At 45.5% G+C, this 18,070-nt stretch overlaps 1 protein-coding gene across 3 annotated transcripts in view; it reads left to right on the top strand.

Annotated features, from left to right (window-relative positions):
• The first annotated feature begins 404 nt into the window (after window positions 1-404).
• LOC143785136 (serine/threonine-protein kinase dkf-2-like) overlaps window positions 405-18,070 on the top strand; it is a 372,992-nt gene continuing 355,326 nt past the window's right edge. For all 3 annotated transcript variants that reach the window (XM_077273814.1, XM_077273815.1, XM_077273813.1), the window contains exons 1-2: window positions 405-668; window positions 1,727-1,808. In XM_077273814.1, coding sequence (XP_077129929.1) covers window positions 1,732-1,808 — 77 coding nt within the window. In that variant the 5' untranslated portion in view covers window positions 405-668; window positions 1,727-1,731. The remainder of the gene's footprint in view (window positions 669-1,726; window positions 1,809-18,070) is intronic.

Raw genomic sequence — 18,070 nt, 5'->3', positions numbered from 1 at the left:
ACAGAAGAGGGCCCCTGTGCAAGAACAGAATATGGGCCCTTATCAGTCCAATAGCTCCTCATAAAGCACAATCCCACCTGCTCTGGGGTGGACATGAGCCCCATTATCCCTGTGTGGGTGCACAGGTTGCACCAATAATATGTCTGCCCCTGCTACAACAACTATCGGATCATACAGAGGTAGGATGTGCCATCAAACACTATACATTTTCTTCTGGCTGTATTCCGAGAAAAGGAGGTGCACTGAAACTGCATACTAAACATGCCAAAAACTGGCTCATCAACTCCCAGTGATTCCCTTCCTTGAGCTTTGGCCCCATATCTTATAAGATTACGGTAGAATCTGCAGGAAGTAAAAGAAAAAAAAACAAGTGCCAGACCTTGGAGAAAAATACCATGAATTTCACACTCACGGCTAAATCTTCAGAAAGGAAAGACCTGTAGGCTCTGTGGTCCGATCTGTCGCCACCCTAGACCTGATCCTGCGTGTGTTGGCCCTCCACCAGGGAGGGAGAAGAGAAGAATCTGAAGAGCAGAGAAGCGAGAGAACTGGGACCCAGAAGAACTAAGAGGTAAAGGACTGGACCTCACAGGATAGAGAAGGTGGATGAGCGGATGTGTGCCAAGAGGAAAAACCTGGGAAAAAGACGAACATAGGATCAGCTCCAGGTAACCTTGATACAAGGACCCCTCTAGAAACAGCAGCCAATATCTCAGCAGGCCATGGTTATATACTACCTGCAGATACCAGGAACACAGCCAAAGAAGGAGAGAACACAACTATAGCGCCATCTATAGGTGTCATAATTAATATGCATCGGTATCATAGCGCCACCTATGCGTCACATGATTAATATGCATTGATATCACAGCGCCACCTATAGGTCACATGATTAATATGCATTGATATCACAGCGCCACCTATACGTCACATGATTAATATGCATTGATATCACAGCGCCACCTATAGGTCACATGATTAATATGCATTGATATCACAGCGCCACCTATAGGTCACATGATTAAAGGGAACCTGTCACCTGAATTTGGCAGGTCCTTCTTTGGGTCATATGGGCGGTATTTTCAGGTCTTTTATTAACCCCTTTCTTTCCCGCTGGCCGCACAATTGACTTGACGTTGACTCACTTTCCTCCCTTGTTAACACGTGCGCAAAGCAATCTTGCCTTGCGCACGCGCAGTATGCTTTGCCCGACTGCGGGCAAAGCCGAAAAGCATTAGTGCGCATGCGCCGGCGCACTATGTCCCGGAACACAGCGAAATACTTCCGGGACATAGTGCGCCGGTGCATGCGCACTAATGGTTTTCGGCTTTGCCCGCAGTTGGGCAAAGCATAGTGCGTGTGCGCAAGGCAAGATTGCTTTGCGCAAGCGTTAACTATGGAGGAAAGCGAATCAACGGCAAGTCAATTTCGCGACCAGCGTGCGGCCAGCGGGAAAAAAAGGGGTTAATAAAAGACCCGAAAACACCGCCCATATGACCCAAAAAAGGACCCACGAAATTCAGGTGACAGGTTCCCTTTAATATGCATTATATCAATGCATATTAAAGGGAACCTGTCACCTGAATTTCGTCTATAGGTAGCATGATTAATATGCATTGGCACCACCTGTAGATAACATATCCAACATAATGAGAGGTTCCATCACTACCTGACATAATATTACTCTTAGACTCCCAGCCTTTAACGTGTAGTGTTTTCTCTGCAGACAATATGGATATTTTAAACAGCATCAGACAATGGGAGTCGCAAGATGGAAGCGCAACCATCATACCCGATGCTGGACAAGCGTAAGTAGTATCTAGTGGTCACCCCGTGTTTGTATGTTACTAAAACTCATTCATAGGGTGAAATCATTTGTGCTGCATAAAATATTCTCAGCAGCACATCATCCTGTGTAAACACAACCTATGCTGCTGAGAACTATGGCAGCTGTGCACGGAGTGATCTACTACAGATCTATGACAGATCACTTACTGCTCATTCACCAACTGGTAAATATTGAAACAAACTGTTATTAGAAATGTGACATGTATGTGTTAGAGAATTGTTTTCTCTGTAAAATCATAATTCTGGATCTGCTTTACTTATACATGCTTGTTTTGTCTGATAGCCCATGAGTCAGATAATAATTGCCCCATATTAGGGGAAAAATTCACTCCACAAACGGCAATCAGACTAGCTCCCTGGATCAAAGTCCCATAACAGAATCTAGTGCCCACAACCTCTAATAGTATATTTTTCAAGATAGGAATCCAGACAGAGAAAATATTAATATCTCTGAAGCAGGGGCTGGCTGGCATTTTTCAGCCTGGGGGGCAATCACAAGGCAGTGTCCCTTCAGTTACGGTGGCCCTCCTTTTCCCTAATAATCTCTGGCCACTGCATAAAAGTAGCAGAGATAACAGGCTTTAAAAACAGGCTGGTTCATAGATATGGGAACAGAACGGAGCTTTCTGCATAGATATGGTAGCAGAACCAAGCTTACTCCAGAGATATGGGAGCAGAAACGAGCTTACTACAGAGATATGGGAGCAGAACCGAGCTTACTACAGAGATATGGGAGCAGAACCGAGCTTACTACAGAGATATGGTAGCAGAACCGAGTTTACTCCAGAGATATGGTAGCAGAACCAAGCTTACTCCAGAGATATGGGAGCAGAACCGAGCTTACTCCGGAGAATTTGGAGCAGAACCGAACTTACTACAGAGATATGGGAGCAGAACGGAGCTTGCTGCATAGATATGGTAGCAGAACCAAGCTTACTCCAGAGATATGGGAGCAGAGCTGAGCTTACTCCAGAGATATGGGAGCAGAACTGAGCTTACTCCAGAGATATGGGAGCAGAAACGAGCTTACTACAGAGATATGGGAGCAGAACCGAGCTTACTACAGAGATATGGGAGCAGAACCGAGCTTACTACAGAGATATGGGAGCATAACCGAGCTTACTTCAGAGATATGGCAGCAGAACCAAGCTTACTCCAGAGATATGGGAGCAGAACCGAGCTTACTACAGAGATATGGGAGCAGAACCGAGCTTACTACATAGATATGGGAGCATAACCGAGTTTATTCCAGAGATATGGTAGCAGAACCAAGCTTACTCCAGAGATATGGGAGCAGAACCGAGCTTACTCTGGAGAAATTGGAGCAGAACCAAACTTACTACAGAGATATGGGAGCAGAACGGAGCTTGCTGCATAGATATGGTAGCAGAACCAAGCTTAATCCAGAGATATGGGAGCAGAAATGAGCTTACTACAGAGATATGGGAGCATAACCGAGTTTACTCCAGAGATATGGTAGCAGAACCAAGCTTACTCCAGAGATATGGGAGCAGAACCGAGCTTACTCCGGAGAAATTGGAGCAGAACCGAACTTACTACAGAGATATGGGAGCAGAACCCAGCTTACTACTGAGATATGGGAGCAGAACGGAGCTTACTACAGAGATATGGGAGCAGAAACGAGCTTACTACAGAGATATGGGAGCAGAACCGAGCTTACTCCAGAGATATGGGAGCAGAACCGAGCTTACTCCAGAGATATGGGAGCAGAACTGAGCTTACTCCAGAGATATGGGAGCAGAACTGAGCTTACTACAGAGATATGGGAGCAGGACCGAGCTTACTACTGAGATATGGGAGTAGAACCGAGCTTACTACTGAGATATGGGAGCAGAACCGAGCTTACTCCAGAGATATGGGAGCAGAACAGAGCTTACTACAGAGATATGGGAGCAGAACCGAGCTTACTTCAGAGATACGGGAGCAGAACTGAACTTACTCCAGAGATATGGGAGCAGAACTGAGCTTACTCCAGAGATATGGGAGCAGAGCGGAGCTTACTCTGGAGATATGGGAGCAGAACAGAGCTTACTACAGAGATATGGGAGCAGAACCGAGCTTACTACTGAGATATGGGAGCAGAAATGAGCTTACTCCAGAGATATGGGAGCAGAACCGAGCTTACTACATAGATATGGGAGAAGAACTGAGCTTACTCCAGAGATATGGGAGCAGAACCAAGCTTACTACTGAGATATGGGAGCAGAACCGAGCTTACTACTGAGATATGGGAGCAGAACCGAGCTTACTCCAGAGATATGGGAGCAGAACTGAGCTTACTACATAGATATGGGAGCAGAACTGAACTTACTCCAGAGATATGGGAGCAGAACCGAGCTTACTACATAGATATGGGAGCAGAACTGAGCTTACTACTGAGACATGGGAGCAGAACCGAGCTTACTCCAGAGATATGGGAGCCGAACTGAGCTTACTACTGAGATATGGGAGTAGGACCGAGCTTACTACAGAGATATGGGAGCAAAACAGAGCTTACTACAGATATATAGGAGTAGGACCGAGCTTACTACAGAGATAAGGGAACAGAACCGAGCTTACTATAGAGATAAGGGAGCAGAACCGAGCTTACTACAGAGATATGGGAGCAGAACCGAGCTTACTACATAGATATGGGAGCAGAACTGAGCTTACTACATAGATATGGGAGCAGAACTGAGCTTACTACATAGATATGGGAGCAGAACGGAGCTTACTACATAGATATGGGAGCAGAACGGAGCTTACTACTGAGATATGGGAGCAGAACAGAGCTTACTACAGAGATATGGGAGTAGGACCGAGCTTACTACAGAGATAAGGGAACAGAACCGAGCTTACTACAGAGATAAGGGAGCAGAACCGAGCTTACTACTGAGATATGGGAGCAGAACGGAGCTTACTACAGAGATATGGGAGCAGAAACGAGCTTACTACAGAGATATGGGAGCAGAAACGAGCTTACTACAGAGATATGGGAGCAGAACCGAGCTTACTCCAGAGATATGGGAGCAGAACTGAGCTTACTCCAGAGATATGGGAGCAGAACTGAGCTTACTACAGAGATATGGGAGCAGGACCGAGCTTACTACTGAGATATGGGAGCAGAACCGAGCTTACTACTGAGATATGGGAGCAGAACCGAGCTTACTCCAGAGATATGGGAGCAGAACTAAGCTTACTCCAGAGATATGGGAGCAGAACCGAGCTTACTTCAGAGATATGGGAGCAGAACTGAGCATACTCCAGAGATATGGGAGCAGAACTGAGCTTACTCCAGAGATATGGGAGCAGAGCGGAGCTTACTCCGGAGATATGGGAGCAGAACAGAGCTTACTACAGAGATATGGGAGCAGAAACAAGCTTACTACAGAGATATGGGAGCAGAAACGAGCTTACTACAGAGATATGGGAGCAGAACCGAGCTTACTCCAGAGATATGGGAGCAGAACCGAGCTTACTCCAGAGATATGGGAGCGGAACTGAGCTTACTCCAGAGATATGGTAGCAGAACTGAGCTTACTACAGAGATATGGGAGCAGGAGCGAGCTTACTACTGAGATATGGGAGCAGAACCGAGCTTACTACTGAGATATGGGAGCAGAACCGAGCTTACTCCAGAGATATGGGAGCAGAACTGAGCTTACTACATTGATATGGGAGCAGAACTGAGCTTACTCCAGAGATATGGGAGCAGAACCGAGCTTACTACATAGATATGGGAGCAGAACTGAGCTTACTACTGAGACATGGGAGCAGAACCGAGCTTACTCCAGAGATATGGGAGTAGGACCGAGCTTACTACAGAGATAAGGGAACAGAACCGAGCTTACTACAGAGATAAGGGAGCAGAACCGAGCTTACTACTGAGATATGGGAGCAGAACGGAGCTTACTACAGAGATATGGGAGCAGAAACGAGCTTACTACAGAGATATGGGAGCAGAAACGAGCTTACTACAGAGATATGGGAGCAGAACTGAGCTTACTCCAGAGATATGGGAGCAGAACTGAGCTTACTACAGAGATATGGGAGCAGGACCGAGCTTACTACTGAGATATGGGAGCAGAACCGAGCTTACTACTGAGATATGGGAGCAGAACCGAGCTTACTCCAGAGATATGGGAGCAGAACTAAGCTTACTCCAGAGATATGGGAGCAGAACCGAGCTTACTTCAGAGATATGGGAGCAGAACTGAGCTTACTCCAGAGATATGGGAGCAGAACTGAGCTTACTCCAGAGATATGGGAGCAGAGCGGAGCTTACTCCGGAGATATGGGAGCAGAACAGAGCTTACTACAGAGATATGGGAGCAGAACCGAGCTTACTACTGAGATATGGGAGCAGAACTGAGCTTACTCCAGAGATATGGGAGCAGAACTGAGCTTACTACATAGATATGGGAGAAGAACTGAGCTTACTCCAGAGATATGGGAGCAGAACCAAGCTTACTACTGAGATATGGGAGCAGAACCGAGCTTACTACTGAGATATGGGAGCAGAACCGAGCTTACTCCAGAGATATGGGAGCAGAACTGAGCTTACTACATAGATATGGGAGCAGAACTGAGCTTACTCCAGAGATATGGGAGCAGAACCGAGCTTACTACATAGATATGGGAGCAGAACTGAGCTTACTACTGAGACATGGGAGCAGAACCGAGCTTACTCCAGAGATATGGGAGCCGAACTGAGCTTACTACTGAGATATCGGAGTAGGACCGAGCTTACTACAGAGATATGGGAGCAAAACAGAGCTTACTACAGATATATGGGAGTAGGACCGAGCTTACTACAGAGATAAGGGAACAGAACAGAGCTTACTACAGAGATATGGGAGCAGAACCGAGCTTACTACATAGATATGGGAGCAGAACTGAGCTTACTACACAGATATGGGAGCAGAACTGAGCTTACTACATAGATATGGGAGCAGAACGGAGCTTACTACATAGATATGGGAGCAGAACGGAGCTTACTACTGAGATATGGGAGCAGAACAGAGCTTACTACAGAGATATGGGAGTAGGACCGGGCTTACTCCAGAGATATGGGAGCAGAACTAAGCTTACTCCAGAGATATGGGAGCAGAACCGAGCTTAGTACTGAGATATGGGAGCAGAACGGAGCTTACTACAGAGATATGGGAGCAGAAACGAGCTTACTACAGAGATATGGGAGTAGGACCGAGCTTACTACAGAGATAAGGGAACAGAACCGAGCTTACTACAGAGATATGGGAGCAGAACGGAGCTTACTGCAGAGATATGGGAGCAGATCCGAGCTTACTACAGAGATATGGGAGCAGAACCGAGCTTACTACAGAGATAATGGAGCAGAACCGAGCTTACTACAGAGATAAGGGAGCAGAACCGAGCTTACTACAGAGATATGGGAGCAGAACCGAGCTTACTACAGAGGTATGGGAGCAAAACAGAGCTTACTACAGAGATAAGGGAACAGAACCGAGCTTAATAAGTCTACTACATGGAACCAAGCCTGCTACATAGAAACTGGAGCAGAACCGAGATTCCGGCATACATACGGTACCATAATCTAGATTACTACATTGATAGAGAACCAGAACCAAGCTTACTGCTTAGATATGGTGCCATAACGGAGCATACTTACAAACATACATACAATACAGCTACACAGTGCTACTACTGTCACCACTACACAGTGAATACATAATATTATAATATCACCATTACCTCTACATGAAACTACATTCTATACAAAGACCAATGATACCACCATACACCCTTTACTGTGACTGAATTAAATTTAGCTGCTACTAAATTTAAAAAAAATGTTACCTACAAAGATCAATATTACAACCTATCAGTAACCGTATATTGGTAGATACCAGTTCCGCAGAACAAGTGATTACAGTACAGTTATATACAGTAACTTACACACGACGGTCTTTCAGATTCGGATCGTTCACATTTCTATCTGGCCCAGACCGACATGACAACTTCTCCAGCCAGGACTCATCTGCAGAGATTACTATAAAGACACATTTGACTTCTCACATTTCTAGCGCCATCCCCATCTATTCCCAACCTACAAAAACTCCCCACTCTGTGTGCACCTGCAGTGTGGACCACTGACCCCAATATTTAATCAATTGTGTCATTACTAGGATTACTCCCACCCCCCAAAATTAAAGTATCCCACAGAAAGTAGTAATGCCCCTACTGTGCAACGACATGTATGGGCCTTTGAAGGATATAATATCCCAAGTGCCCCCTTCCAGCAACAAATACCCTTGAGTGCTCACTTAAAGTAACACTGTCCCCCCCCCAAAAAAAAAAAGGATCCCGAGTGCCCCTATCAAAACTAATAATGTGCCCATTCATAACAAATAATGTCCTCTGAGCACCCACACAGCTCTGTATATACAGAATTATAATCCTACCGCCCCCAATACCCCTTTATTATACATTGAGGACCCCAAAACTCCCTATATATAGTAAAATGGCTACATAGCCCCCTATATACAATATGATGTCCCAACTGCCTCCTATATATAGTATGAGGCTTTAACGTTTCCTATATATACTATAGCTCCCCACAAATAGTATGTCACCAAAACCCCCTATATATAGTATAATGGTCCCCTACAGCTCTCTAATTGCGATATTATGCACCTCACAGCTTCCTATAGATAGTATGATGATCCCGCATCCCCTCCATATATAGTATCATGTCCCTACAGCCCCCTATATGGAATATTGTGGCCCCACAGCCCCATATGATGTATGATGATATATACAGTATGAAGGTATCCCACTGCCCCACATATATAGTATGATAGTCCCCACAGCCCCACATATATAGTATATGTAGTGTGATGGCCCCAGTTCCCACCACCCACCATAAATATAGGATGATGGCACAAGTTGCCTATATATATATATATATATATATATATATATATATATATATATATAGCAAAAAAATGGAACAGCACAATGCTCACCAGTGGGTGCCTAGCCTCCTGGGTCGAGTAGTCAGTACCTCCACCCAAATGTATACAATTGAGAAAAAAGGAAGGCAGCACTCCAAGTCTTCTTAAAGTGAAAAAAAGTGAGATTTATTCAGCCCACATCTCTGTGCAACATTTCGGCTCACACTGAGCCTTTTTCAAGCTTGAAAAAGGCTCAGTGTGAGCCGAAAGACTTGGAGTGCTGCCTTCCTTTTTTCTCAATTATATATATATATATATATATATATATATATATATATACAGTATATATAATGATGGCCCCAGTTCTCCCCAAATATCTAGAATGATGACCCCAGTTCTCCCCTTATATATAGTAGGATAGCCTCAGTTCTCCCCCATATTTTTCTCTTCCGGTCCGCAGAGCGGCATGAGACAATAATGTCATCGCGCTGCCTGAGTGAGCACACTGAAGTCTCAGGAAGCTGCGGTCTGCAGCTTATGAGACAGACCAGGGTTTCCACTAGGAATTTTGGGGCCCCATCCTGGCAACATTTTCGAGTTCCCTTGAGACTCCGCCCAGGCTCCACCCCAGCTCCACCTCCACCTCCACTGTCCCACTGCTCATTCTTGGAAAAACTCAACTTCTCCACCACGTCCTCATCGATCAGATATTAACAGTTCCCATCAAACACCAGATCACATTAATAACCAGCAGCTTTTGTTCTGGCCAAAATAATTTTTAAGCTGACACCCACCATGACACGGTAGACTCTTCCAGCCGGGCCCTACTCTACTCTAAACTATTAAAAATAAATATATTTTTATGGATTTTTCTTTAAGGGAATGAGTGACATACATTTACATTTTGTTTTAAACAACCATAAATACCACATACAGTACAAGGGACAAATATCGTCACACCATGACCAGACCACACATTACCACCACAGTGACAGAATAATACCACATACAAGAAACAAATACCGCCACACCATGACCAGACCACATATTACCACCACATAGTGACTGAATAATACCACTTACAAGGAACAAATATAGTGATGAGCGAATATACTCGATACTCAAGATTTCCCGAGCACGCTCAGGTGTCCTTCGAGTATTTTTTAGTGCTCGGAGATTTAGTTTTCAGGGCCGCAGCTGAATGATTTACATCTGTTAGCCAGCATAAGTACATGTGGGGGTTACATGGTTGCTAGGGAATCCCCACATGTACTTATGCTGGCTAACAGATGTAAATCATTCAGCTGCGGCGCTGAAAACTAAATCTCCGAGCACTAAAAAATACTCGGAGGACACCCGAGCGTGCTTGGGAAATCTCGAGTAACGAGTATATTCACTCATAACTAAACAAATACCAACGCACCATTGTTGTGAACTCTGTTTTCAGGCTCCCTCTTGTGGACACTGGTGGTATGGTGTGACTTTTGCTTTGGGCTCCCCCTGGTGGCTTTGTTTGTTATCCTGCTGGTCTCTTGCTATCAGCTGGTTCGCTATCCTCTGGGAGGTTCCTATATAGCTCTGTTTCACTTCCACTTGTTGCCGGCTGTCGATGTAATCAGTGCTACTCAGTTTCCTTCTGACTACCTTGCTCCCAGTCCATCCAGGACAAGCTAAATTTTGTTTGCTCATTTTTTGATCAGCAGTGTTTATCATGTTTTCTTGTCCGTCTGGACCTCCCGGCATCATTTGCTATTCATAATGTGTTCCATCGCTCGTTGTTGCGGAGGTTTATGGTGCCTGCGGTTCCTCCGGTTGAGCCTCCTGCCCCGGTGCTGGTTGAGGGAGAATTGGAATACGTGGTGGAGAAGATCTTGGATTCTCGTATTTCTAGACGGAGGCTCCAGTATTTGGTTAAGTGGAAGGGCTATGGTCAGGAGGATAATTCTTGGGTTGTCGCCTCTGATGTTCATGCGGTCGATTTGGTTCGTGCCTTCCATGTGGCTCATCCTGATCGCCCTGGGGTTTTTTATGAGGGTTTGGTGACCCCTCCTCAAGGGGGGGGTACTGTTGTGAACTCTGTTTTCAGGCTCCCTCTTGTGGACACTGGTGGTATGGTGTGACTTTTGCTTTGGGCTCCTGTTATGAACTATACTTTTGGGCTCCCTCTTGTGGTCACTCGCGGTATGGCTCTTGGATTCTCTTTCCTCAGCTTGGTAGTCACCTGTTCGTTAAGACTCTGGGTGTTTCTATTTAAACTTCCTGGAGTCTTAGTCCCTTGCCTGGCATCCATGTAATCAGTCCTTGTCTGGTTGCTCTTGTCTACTGGTCCTGATTTTTGCAACATAAGCTAAGTCCTGCTTTCTTGTTTTTTGTTTATTTGTATTATTCTGTTTTTTGTCCAGCTTGTTCATAATGTGATTCCTGATTTTGCTGGAAGCTCTTAGGGCGCTGATATTCTCCCCCCATACCGTTAGTCAGTACGGGGGTTCTTGGCTATTCAGCGTGGATATTTTAGTAGGGTTTTTCGCTGACCACATAAGTCCGCTTTCTATATTTCTGCTATTATTTAGTGGGCCTCTCTTTGCTGAATCTAGTTCATACTTACGTTTGTCCTTTCCTCTTACCTCACCGTTATTATTTGTTGGGGGCTTGTATCTACTTTGGGGTATTTCTCTGGAGGCAAGTGAGGTCTGTATTTTCTCTGAAAGGGTTAGTTAGATCTCCGGCTGGCGCAAGACGTCTAGAACCAACGTAGGCACGTTCCCCGGCTGCTATTATTTGTGTGCTAGGATCAGGTATGTGGTCAGCTCAGTTACCACCTCCCTAAGAGCTAGTTTTTATGTTTGCAGACTTTGCTGAAGACCCTGAGATCCTTTGCCATTAGGATCACAACAGTATGCCAGGCCACTGAATAGTTAATGCATTGCAGAAGTGGGATTAAAAGAAAAAAAAAAGAAGTTCTGAGTTTTTTTTTTTTTCTTCCTTCCCCTTTACCTCTGAATGGCTTGAAACTCTGCTGCAGACATGAATGTGCAAACTCTAATTACTAGTGTGGATCAGCTTGCTGCTCGTGTGCAGAGCATTCAGGATTTGGTTATTAGCAGTCCTATGTCAGAGCCTAAGATTCCTATTCCTGAGCTGTTCTCTGGAGATCGATTTAAATTTAGGAATTTTAGGAATAATTGTAAATTGTTTCTATCTTTGAGACCTCGTTCGTCTGGAGACTCAGCTCAGCAAGGTAAAATTGTTATCTCCTTCTTGCGGGGCGACCCTCAGGATTGGGCTTTCTCATTGGCGCCAGGAGATCCGGCATTGGCGAATATTGATGCGTTTTTTCTGGCGCTCGGATTGCTTTATGAGGAGCCCAATCTTGAAATTCAGGCAGAGAAGGCTTTGCTGGCTATTTCTCAGGGCCAGGATGAAGCCGAAGTGTATTGCCAAAAATTTCGGAAATGGTCCGTGCTTACTCAGTGGAATGAGTGTGCTCTGGCCGCAAATTTCAGAAATGGCCTTTCTGAAACTATTGAGAATGTGATGGTGGGCTTTCCCATTCCTACAAGTCTGAATGATTCTATGACGCTGGCCATTCAGATTGATCGGCGTTTGCGGGAGCGCAAATCCGCTAATCCTTTGGCGGTGTTGTCTGAACAGACGCCTGATTTAATGCAATGTCATAGAATTCAGACTAGAACTGAACGGCAAAATCATAGACGTCAGAATGGGTTGTGTTTTTACTGTGGTGATTCTACACATGTTATATCAGCATGCTCTAAACGCCTAACAAAGTTTGTTAGTCCTGTCGCCGTTGGTAACCTGCAGCCTAAATTTATTTTGTCTCTGACTTTAATTTGCTCATTGTCTTCCTACCCTGTTATGGCGTTTGTGGATTCAGGCGCTGCCCTGAGTCTTATGGACTTGTCGTTTGCCAGGCGCTGTGGTTTTGTCCTGGAGCCTTTGGAAAATCCTATTCCTCTTAGAGGTATTGATGCTACGCCATTGGCGGAGAATAAACCGCAGTATTGGACACAAGTGACCATGTGCATGACTCCTGAACATCGGGAGGTGATTCATTTTCTTGTTCTGCATAAAATGCATGATTTGGTCGTTTTGGGTCTGCCATGGTTACAGGCTCATAATCCTGTTCTGGATTGGAGGGCTATGTCTGTGTGAAGTTGGGGTTGTCAGGGAATTCATTGCGATTCCCCGTCGGTGTCTATTGCTTCCTCCACTCCTTCAGAAGTTCCTGAGTTTTTGCTTGACTATCAGGATGTGTTCAGTGAGTCCAGTGTTCTTCCTCCTCATAGGGACTGTGACTGCGCTATAGATTTGATTCCTGGTAGCAAGTTTCCTAAGGGACGATTATTTAATCTGTCGGTACCTGAGCATGCCGCGATGCGTTCTTATATAAAGGAGTCTTTGGAGAAAGGACATATTCGTCCATCCTCTTCCCCTCTTGGTGCGGGATTCTTTTTTGTGGCCAAGAAAGACGGGTCTTTGAGACCTTGTATAGACTATCGGCTTCTGAATAAAATCACGGTTAAATTTCAGTACCCTCTGCCACTATTGTCGGACTTGTTTGCTCGGATTAAGGGTGCCTGTTGGTTCACCAAGATAGATCTTCGTGGTGCGTACAACCTTGTGCGCATTAGGCAGGGAGATGAATGGAAAACTGCATTTAATACGCCCGAAGGTCATTTTGAGTACTTGGTGATGCCTTTTGGGCTCTCTAATGCTCCTTCAGTGTTTCAGTCCTTTATGCATGACATCTTCCGGAAGTATCTAGATAAATTTGTGATTGTTTATCTGGATGACATTTTAGTTTTTTCTGATGATTGGGATTCTCATGTAAAGCAGGTCAGGATGGTGTTTCAGGTTTTGCGTGATAATGCTTTGTTTGTGAAGGGCTCAAAGTGTCTCTTTGGAGTGCAGAAGGTTTCCTTTTTGGGTTTTATCTTTTCCCCTTCTGCTGTGGAGATGGACCCAGTCAAGGTCCGAGCTATTCATGATTGGACTCAACCCACGTCTGTTAAGAGTCTTCAGAAGTTTTTGGGTTTTGCTAATTTCTACCGTCGTTTTATTGCTAACTTTTCTAGCGTTGTTAAACCTCTGACGGATATGACCAAGAAAGGTTCTGATGTCACTAATTGGGCTCCTGCGGCCATTGAGGCCTTCTGGGAGCTGAAGCGCCGGTTTACTTCGGCGCCTGTTTTGTGCCAGCCTGATGTCTAACTTCCCTTTCAGGTTGAAGTGGATGCTTCTGAGATTGGTGCAGGAGCTGTTTTGTCGCAGAGAGGCTCTGGTTGCTCTGTGATGAAACCATGTGCTTTCTTTTCCAGGAAGTTTTCGCCGGCTGAGCGAAATTATGATGTTGGTAATCAGGAGTTGTTGGCCATGAAGTGGGCATTTGAGGAGTGGCGTCATTGGCTCGAGGGAGCTAAGCATCGTGTGGTGGTCTTGACTGATCACAAGAACCTGATGTATCTCAAGTCTGCTAAACGCCTGAATCCTAGACAGGCTCGTTGGTCATTGTTTTTCTCCCGTTTTGACTTTGTGGTCTCATACCTGCCTGGTTCGAAAAATGTGAAGGCTGATGCTCTCTCTAGGAGCTTTGTGCCTGATTCTCCTGGAGTCTCAGAGCCGGCTGGTATTCTTAAAGAGGGAGTGATTTTGTCGGCCATTTCTCCTGATTTGCGACGTGTGTTGCAGAGATTTCAGGCTGGTAGACCTGACTCTTGTCCACCTGATAGACTGTTTGTTCCTGATAAATGGACCAGCAGAGTCATTTCCGAGGTTCATTCCTCGGTGTTGGCGGGGCATCCTGGGATTTTTGGTACCAGAGATTTGGTGGCTAGGTCCTTTTGGTGGCCTTCCTTGTCACGGGATGTGCGTGCTTTTGTGCAGTCCTGTGGGACTTGTGCTCGGGCTAAGCCTTGCTGTTCTCGTGCCAGCAGGTTGCTTTTGCCCTTGCCCGTCCCGAAGAGGCCTTGGACACACATTTCCATGGATTTCATTTCAGATCTTCCGGTGTCTCAGGGAATGTCTGTCATCTGGGTGGTGTGTGATCGTTTTTCCAAGATGGTCCATTTAGTGCCCTTGCCTAAGTTGCCTTCCTCTTCCGATCTGGTTCCTTTGTTTTTTCAGAATGTGGTTCGTTTGCACGGCATTCCTGAGAATATCGTGTCTGACAGAGGATCCCAGTTTGTGTCCAGATTCTGGCGATCTTTTTGTGCTAAGATGGGCATTGATCTGTCATTCTCGTCTGCCTTTCATCCTCAGACTAATGGCCAAACGGAGCGAACAAATCAGACACTGGAGGCTTATTTGAGATGTTTTGTTTCTGCGGATCAGGATGATTGGGTGACCTTCTTGCCATTGGCTGAGTTTGCCCTCAATAATCGGGCTAGTTCCGCTACTTTGGTTTCGCCATTTTTCTGCAACTCTGGTTTTCATCCTCGTTTCTCCTCGGGTCATGTTGAGCCTTCTGACTGTCCTGGGGTGGATTCTGTGGTTGATAGGTTGCAGCGGACTTGGAATCATGTGGTGGACAACTTGAAGTTGTCACAGGAGAAGGCTCAGCGTTTTGCCAACCGCCGCCGCGGTGTGGGTCCCCGAATTCGTGTTGGGGATTTGGTTTGGTTGTCTTCTCGGTTTGTCCCTCTGAAGGTTTCCTCTCCTAAGTTTAAGCCTCGCTTTATTGTTCCTTATAGAATTTTGGAGGTCCTTAATCCGGTGTCTTTTCGTTTGGATCTTCCTGCGTTGTTTGCCATTCACAATGTGTTCCACAGGTCTTTGTGCCTGTGGTTCCTGCTGTTGACCCTCCTGCTCCGGTCTTGGTTGAGGGCGAGTTGGAGTATGTGGTGGAGAAGATCTTAGATTCTCGTCTCTCTAGACGGAGGCTTCAGTATCTGGTCAAATGGAAGGGCTATGGTCAGGAGGATAATTCCTGGGTGGTCGCCTCTGATGTTCATGCGGCCGATTTGGTTCGTGCTTTTCACGCTGCCCATCCTGATCGTCCTGGTGGTCGTGGTGAGGGTTTGGTGACCCCTCCTTAAAGGGGGCGTACTGTTATGAACTATACTTTTGGGCTCCCTCTTGTGGTCACTCGCGGTATGGTTCTTGGATTCTCTTTCCTCAGCTTGGTAGTCACCTGTTCGTTAAGACTCTGGGTGTTTCTATTTAAACTTCCTGGAGTCTTAGTCCCTTGCCTGGCATCCATGTAATCAGTCCTTGTCTGGTTGCTCTTGTCTACTGGTCCTGATTTTTGCAACATAAGCTAAGTCCTGCTTTCTTGTTTTTTGTTTATTTGTATTATTCTGTTTTTTGTCCAGCTTGTTCATAATGTGATTCCTGATTTTGCTGGAAGCTCTTAGGGCGCTGATATTCTCCCCCCATACCGTTAGTCAGTACGGGGGTTCTTGGCTATTCAGCGTGGATATTTTAGTAGGGTTTTTCGCTGACCACATAAGTCCGCTTTCTATATTTCTGCTATTATTTAGTGGGCCTCTCTTTGCTGAATCTAGTTCATACTTACGTTTGTCATTTCCTCTTACCTCACCGTTATTATTTGTTGGGGGCTTGTATCTACTTTGGGGTATTTCTCTGGAGGCAAGTGAGGTCTGTATTTTCTCTGAAAGGGTTAGTTAGATCTTTGGCTGGCGCGAGATGTCTAGAACCAACGTAGGCACGTTCCCCGGCTGCTATTATTTGTGTGCTAGGATCAGGTATGTGGTCAGCTCAGTTACCACCTCCCTAAGAGCTAGTTTTTATGTTTGCAGACTTTGCTGAAGACCCTGAGATCCTTTGCCATTAGGATCACAACAGGCTCCCCCTGGTGGCTTTGTTTGTTATCCTGCTGGTCTCTGGCTATCAGCTGGTTCGTTATCCTCTGGGAGGTTCCTATATAGCTCTGTTTCAGTTCCACTTGTTGCCGGCTGTCGATGTAATCAGTGCTACTCAGTTTCCTTCTGACTACCTTGCTCCCAGTCCATCCAGGACAAGCTAAGTTTTGTTTGCTCATTTTTTGATCAGCAGTGTTTATCATGTTTTCTTGTCCAGCTTGCTAAAATGTGATTCCCTCGCTTGCTGGTTGCTCTAGTGGACTGAGTTTCTCCCCACACACCGTTAGTCGGTGCGTGGGTTCTTGAAATCTCAAGATGGATATTTTGTAAGGGTTTTTTATTGATCGCATAGACCCCTGCTCTATTTTCTGCTTTCTAGTACTAGTGGGCCTCTTTTGCTGAATCTGATTTCATCCCTATGTATGTGCCTTCCTCTTACTTCACCGTTAATATTTGTTGGGGGCTTCTATATCTTTGGGGATAATTTCTCTGGAGGCAAGCGAGGTCTTTCTTTCTCTTTAGGGGTAGCTAGTTCCTCAGGCTGGCTCGAGACGTCTAGGAAATTTTTTAGGCACATTCATCGGCTACCTCTAGTTGTGTTGGAAATGTTCAGATTTGCGATCAGTCCAGTTACCATCTCCCTAGAGCTAGTCCTAAGTTTATTCACTTGCTGGTCTATTTGTGATCCTCAGCCACTAAGGATCATAACAGTACAGCCGGCCCCTCATAGAGCAATCCAAGGGCCAGAAAAAACACATCCACACTGAGCAATGCAGGATCCCCTGGCGCCAATGCGAAAGCCCAATCTTGAGGGTCACCCAATAAATATTAACGGTGAAGTAAGAGGAAGGCACATACATAGGGATGAAATCAGATTCAGCAAAAGAGGCCCACTAGTACTAGAAAGCAGAAAATAGAGCAGGGGTCTATGCGATCAATAAAAAACCCTTACAAAATATCCATCCTGAGATTTCAAGAACCCACGCACCGACTAACGGTGTGTGGGGAGAAACTCAGTCCACTAGAGCAACCAGCAAGCGAGGGAATCACATTTTAGCAAGCTGGACAAGAAAACATGATAAACACTGCTGATCAAAAAATGAGCAAACAAAACTTAGCTTGTCCTGGATGGACTGGGAGCAAGGTAGTCAGAAGGAAACTGAGTAGCACTGATTACATCGACAGCCGGCAACAAGTGGAAGTGAAACAGAGCTATATAGGAACCTCCCAGAGAATAACGAACCAGCTGATAGCCAGAGACCAGCAGGATAACAAACAAAGCCACCAGGGGGAGCCCAAAGCAAAAGTCACACCATACCACCAGTGTCCACAAGAGGGAGCCTGAAAACAGTTCACAACACACCATGTCCAGACCACATATTACCACCACATAGTGACTGAATACTACAATACTGATCATTAATTTAAAAAAAAACAACACAATACTAA

This window comes from Ranitomeya variabilis, chromosome 7 (genome assembly GCF_051348905.1).
Source record: "Ranitomeya variabilis isolate aRanVar5 chromosome 7, aRanVar5.hap1, whole genome shotgun sequence".
Classification (NCBI taxonomy): Eukaryota; Metazoa; Chordata; class Amphibia; order Anura; family Dendrobatidae; genus Ranitomeya; species Ranitomeya variabilis.
This window is presented reverse-complemented; position numbering and strand designations above follow the sequence as displayed.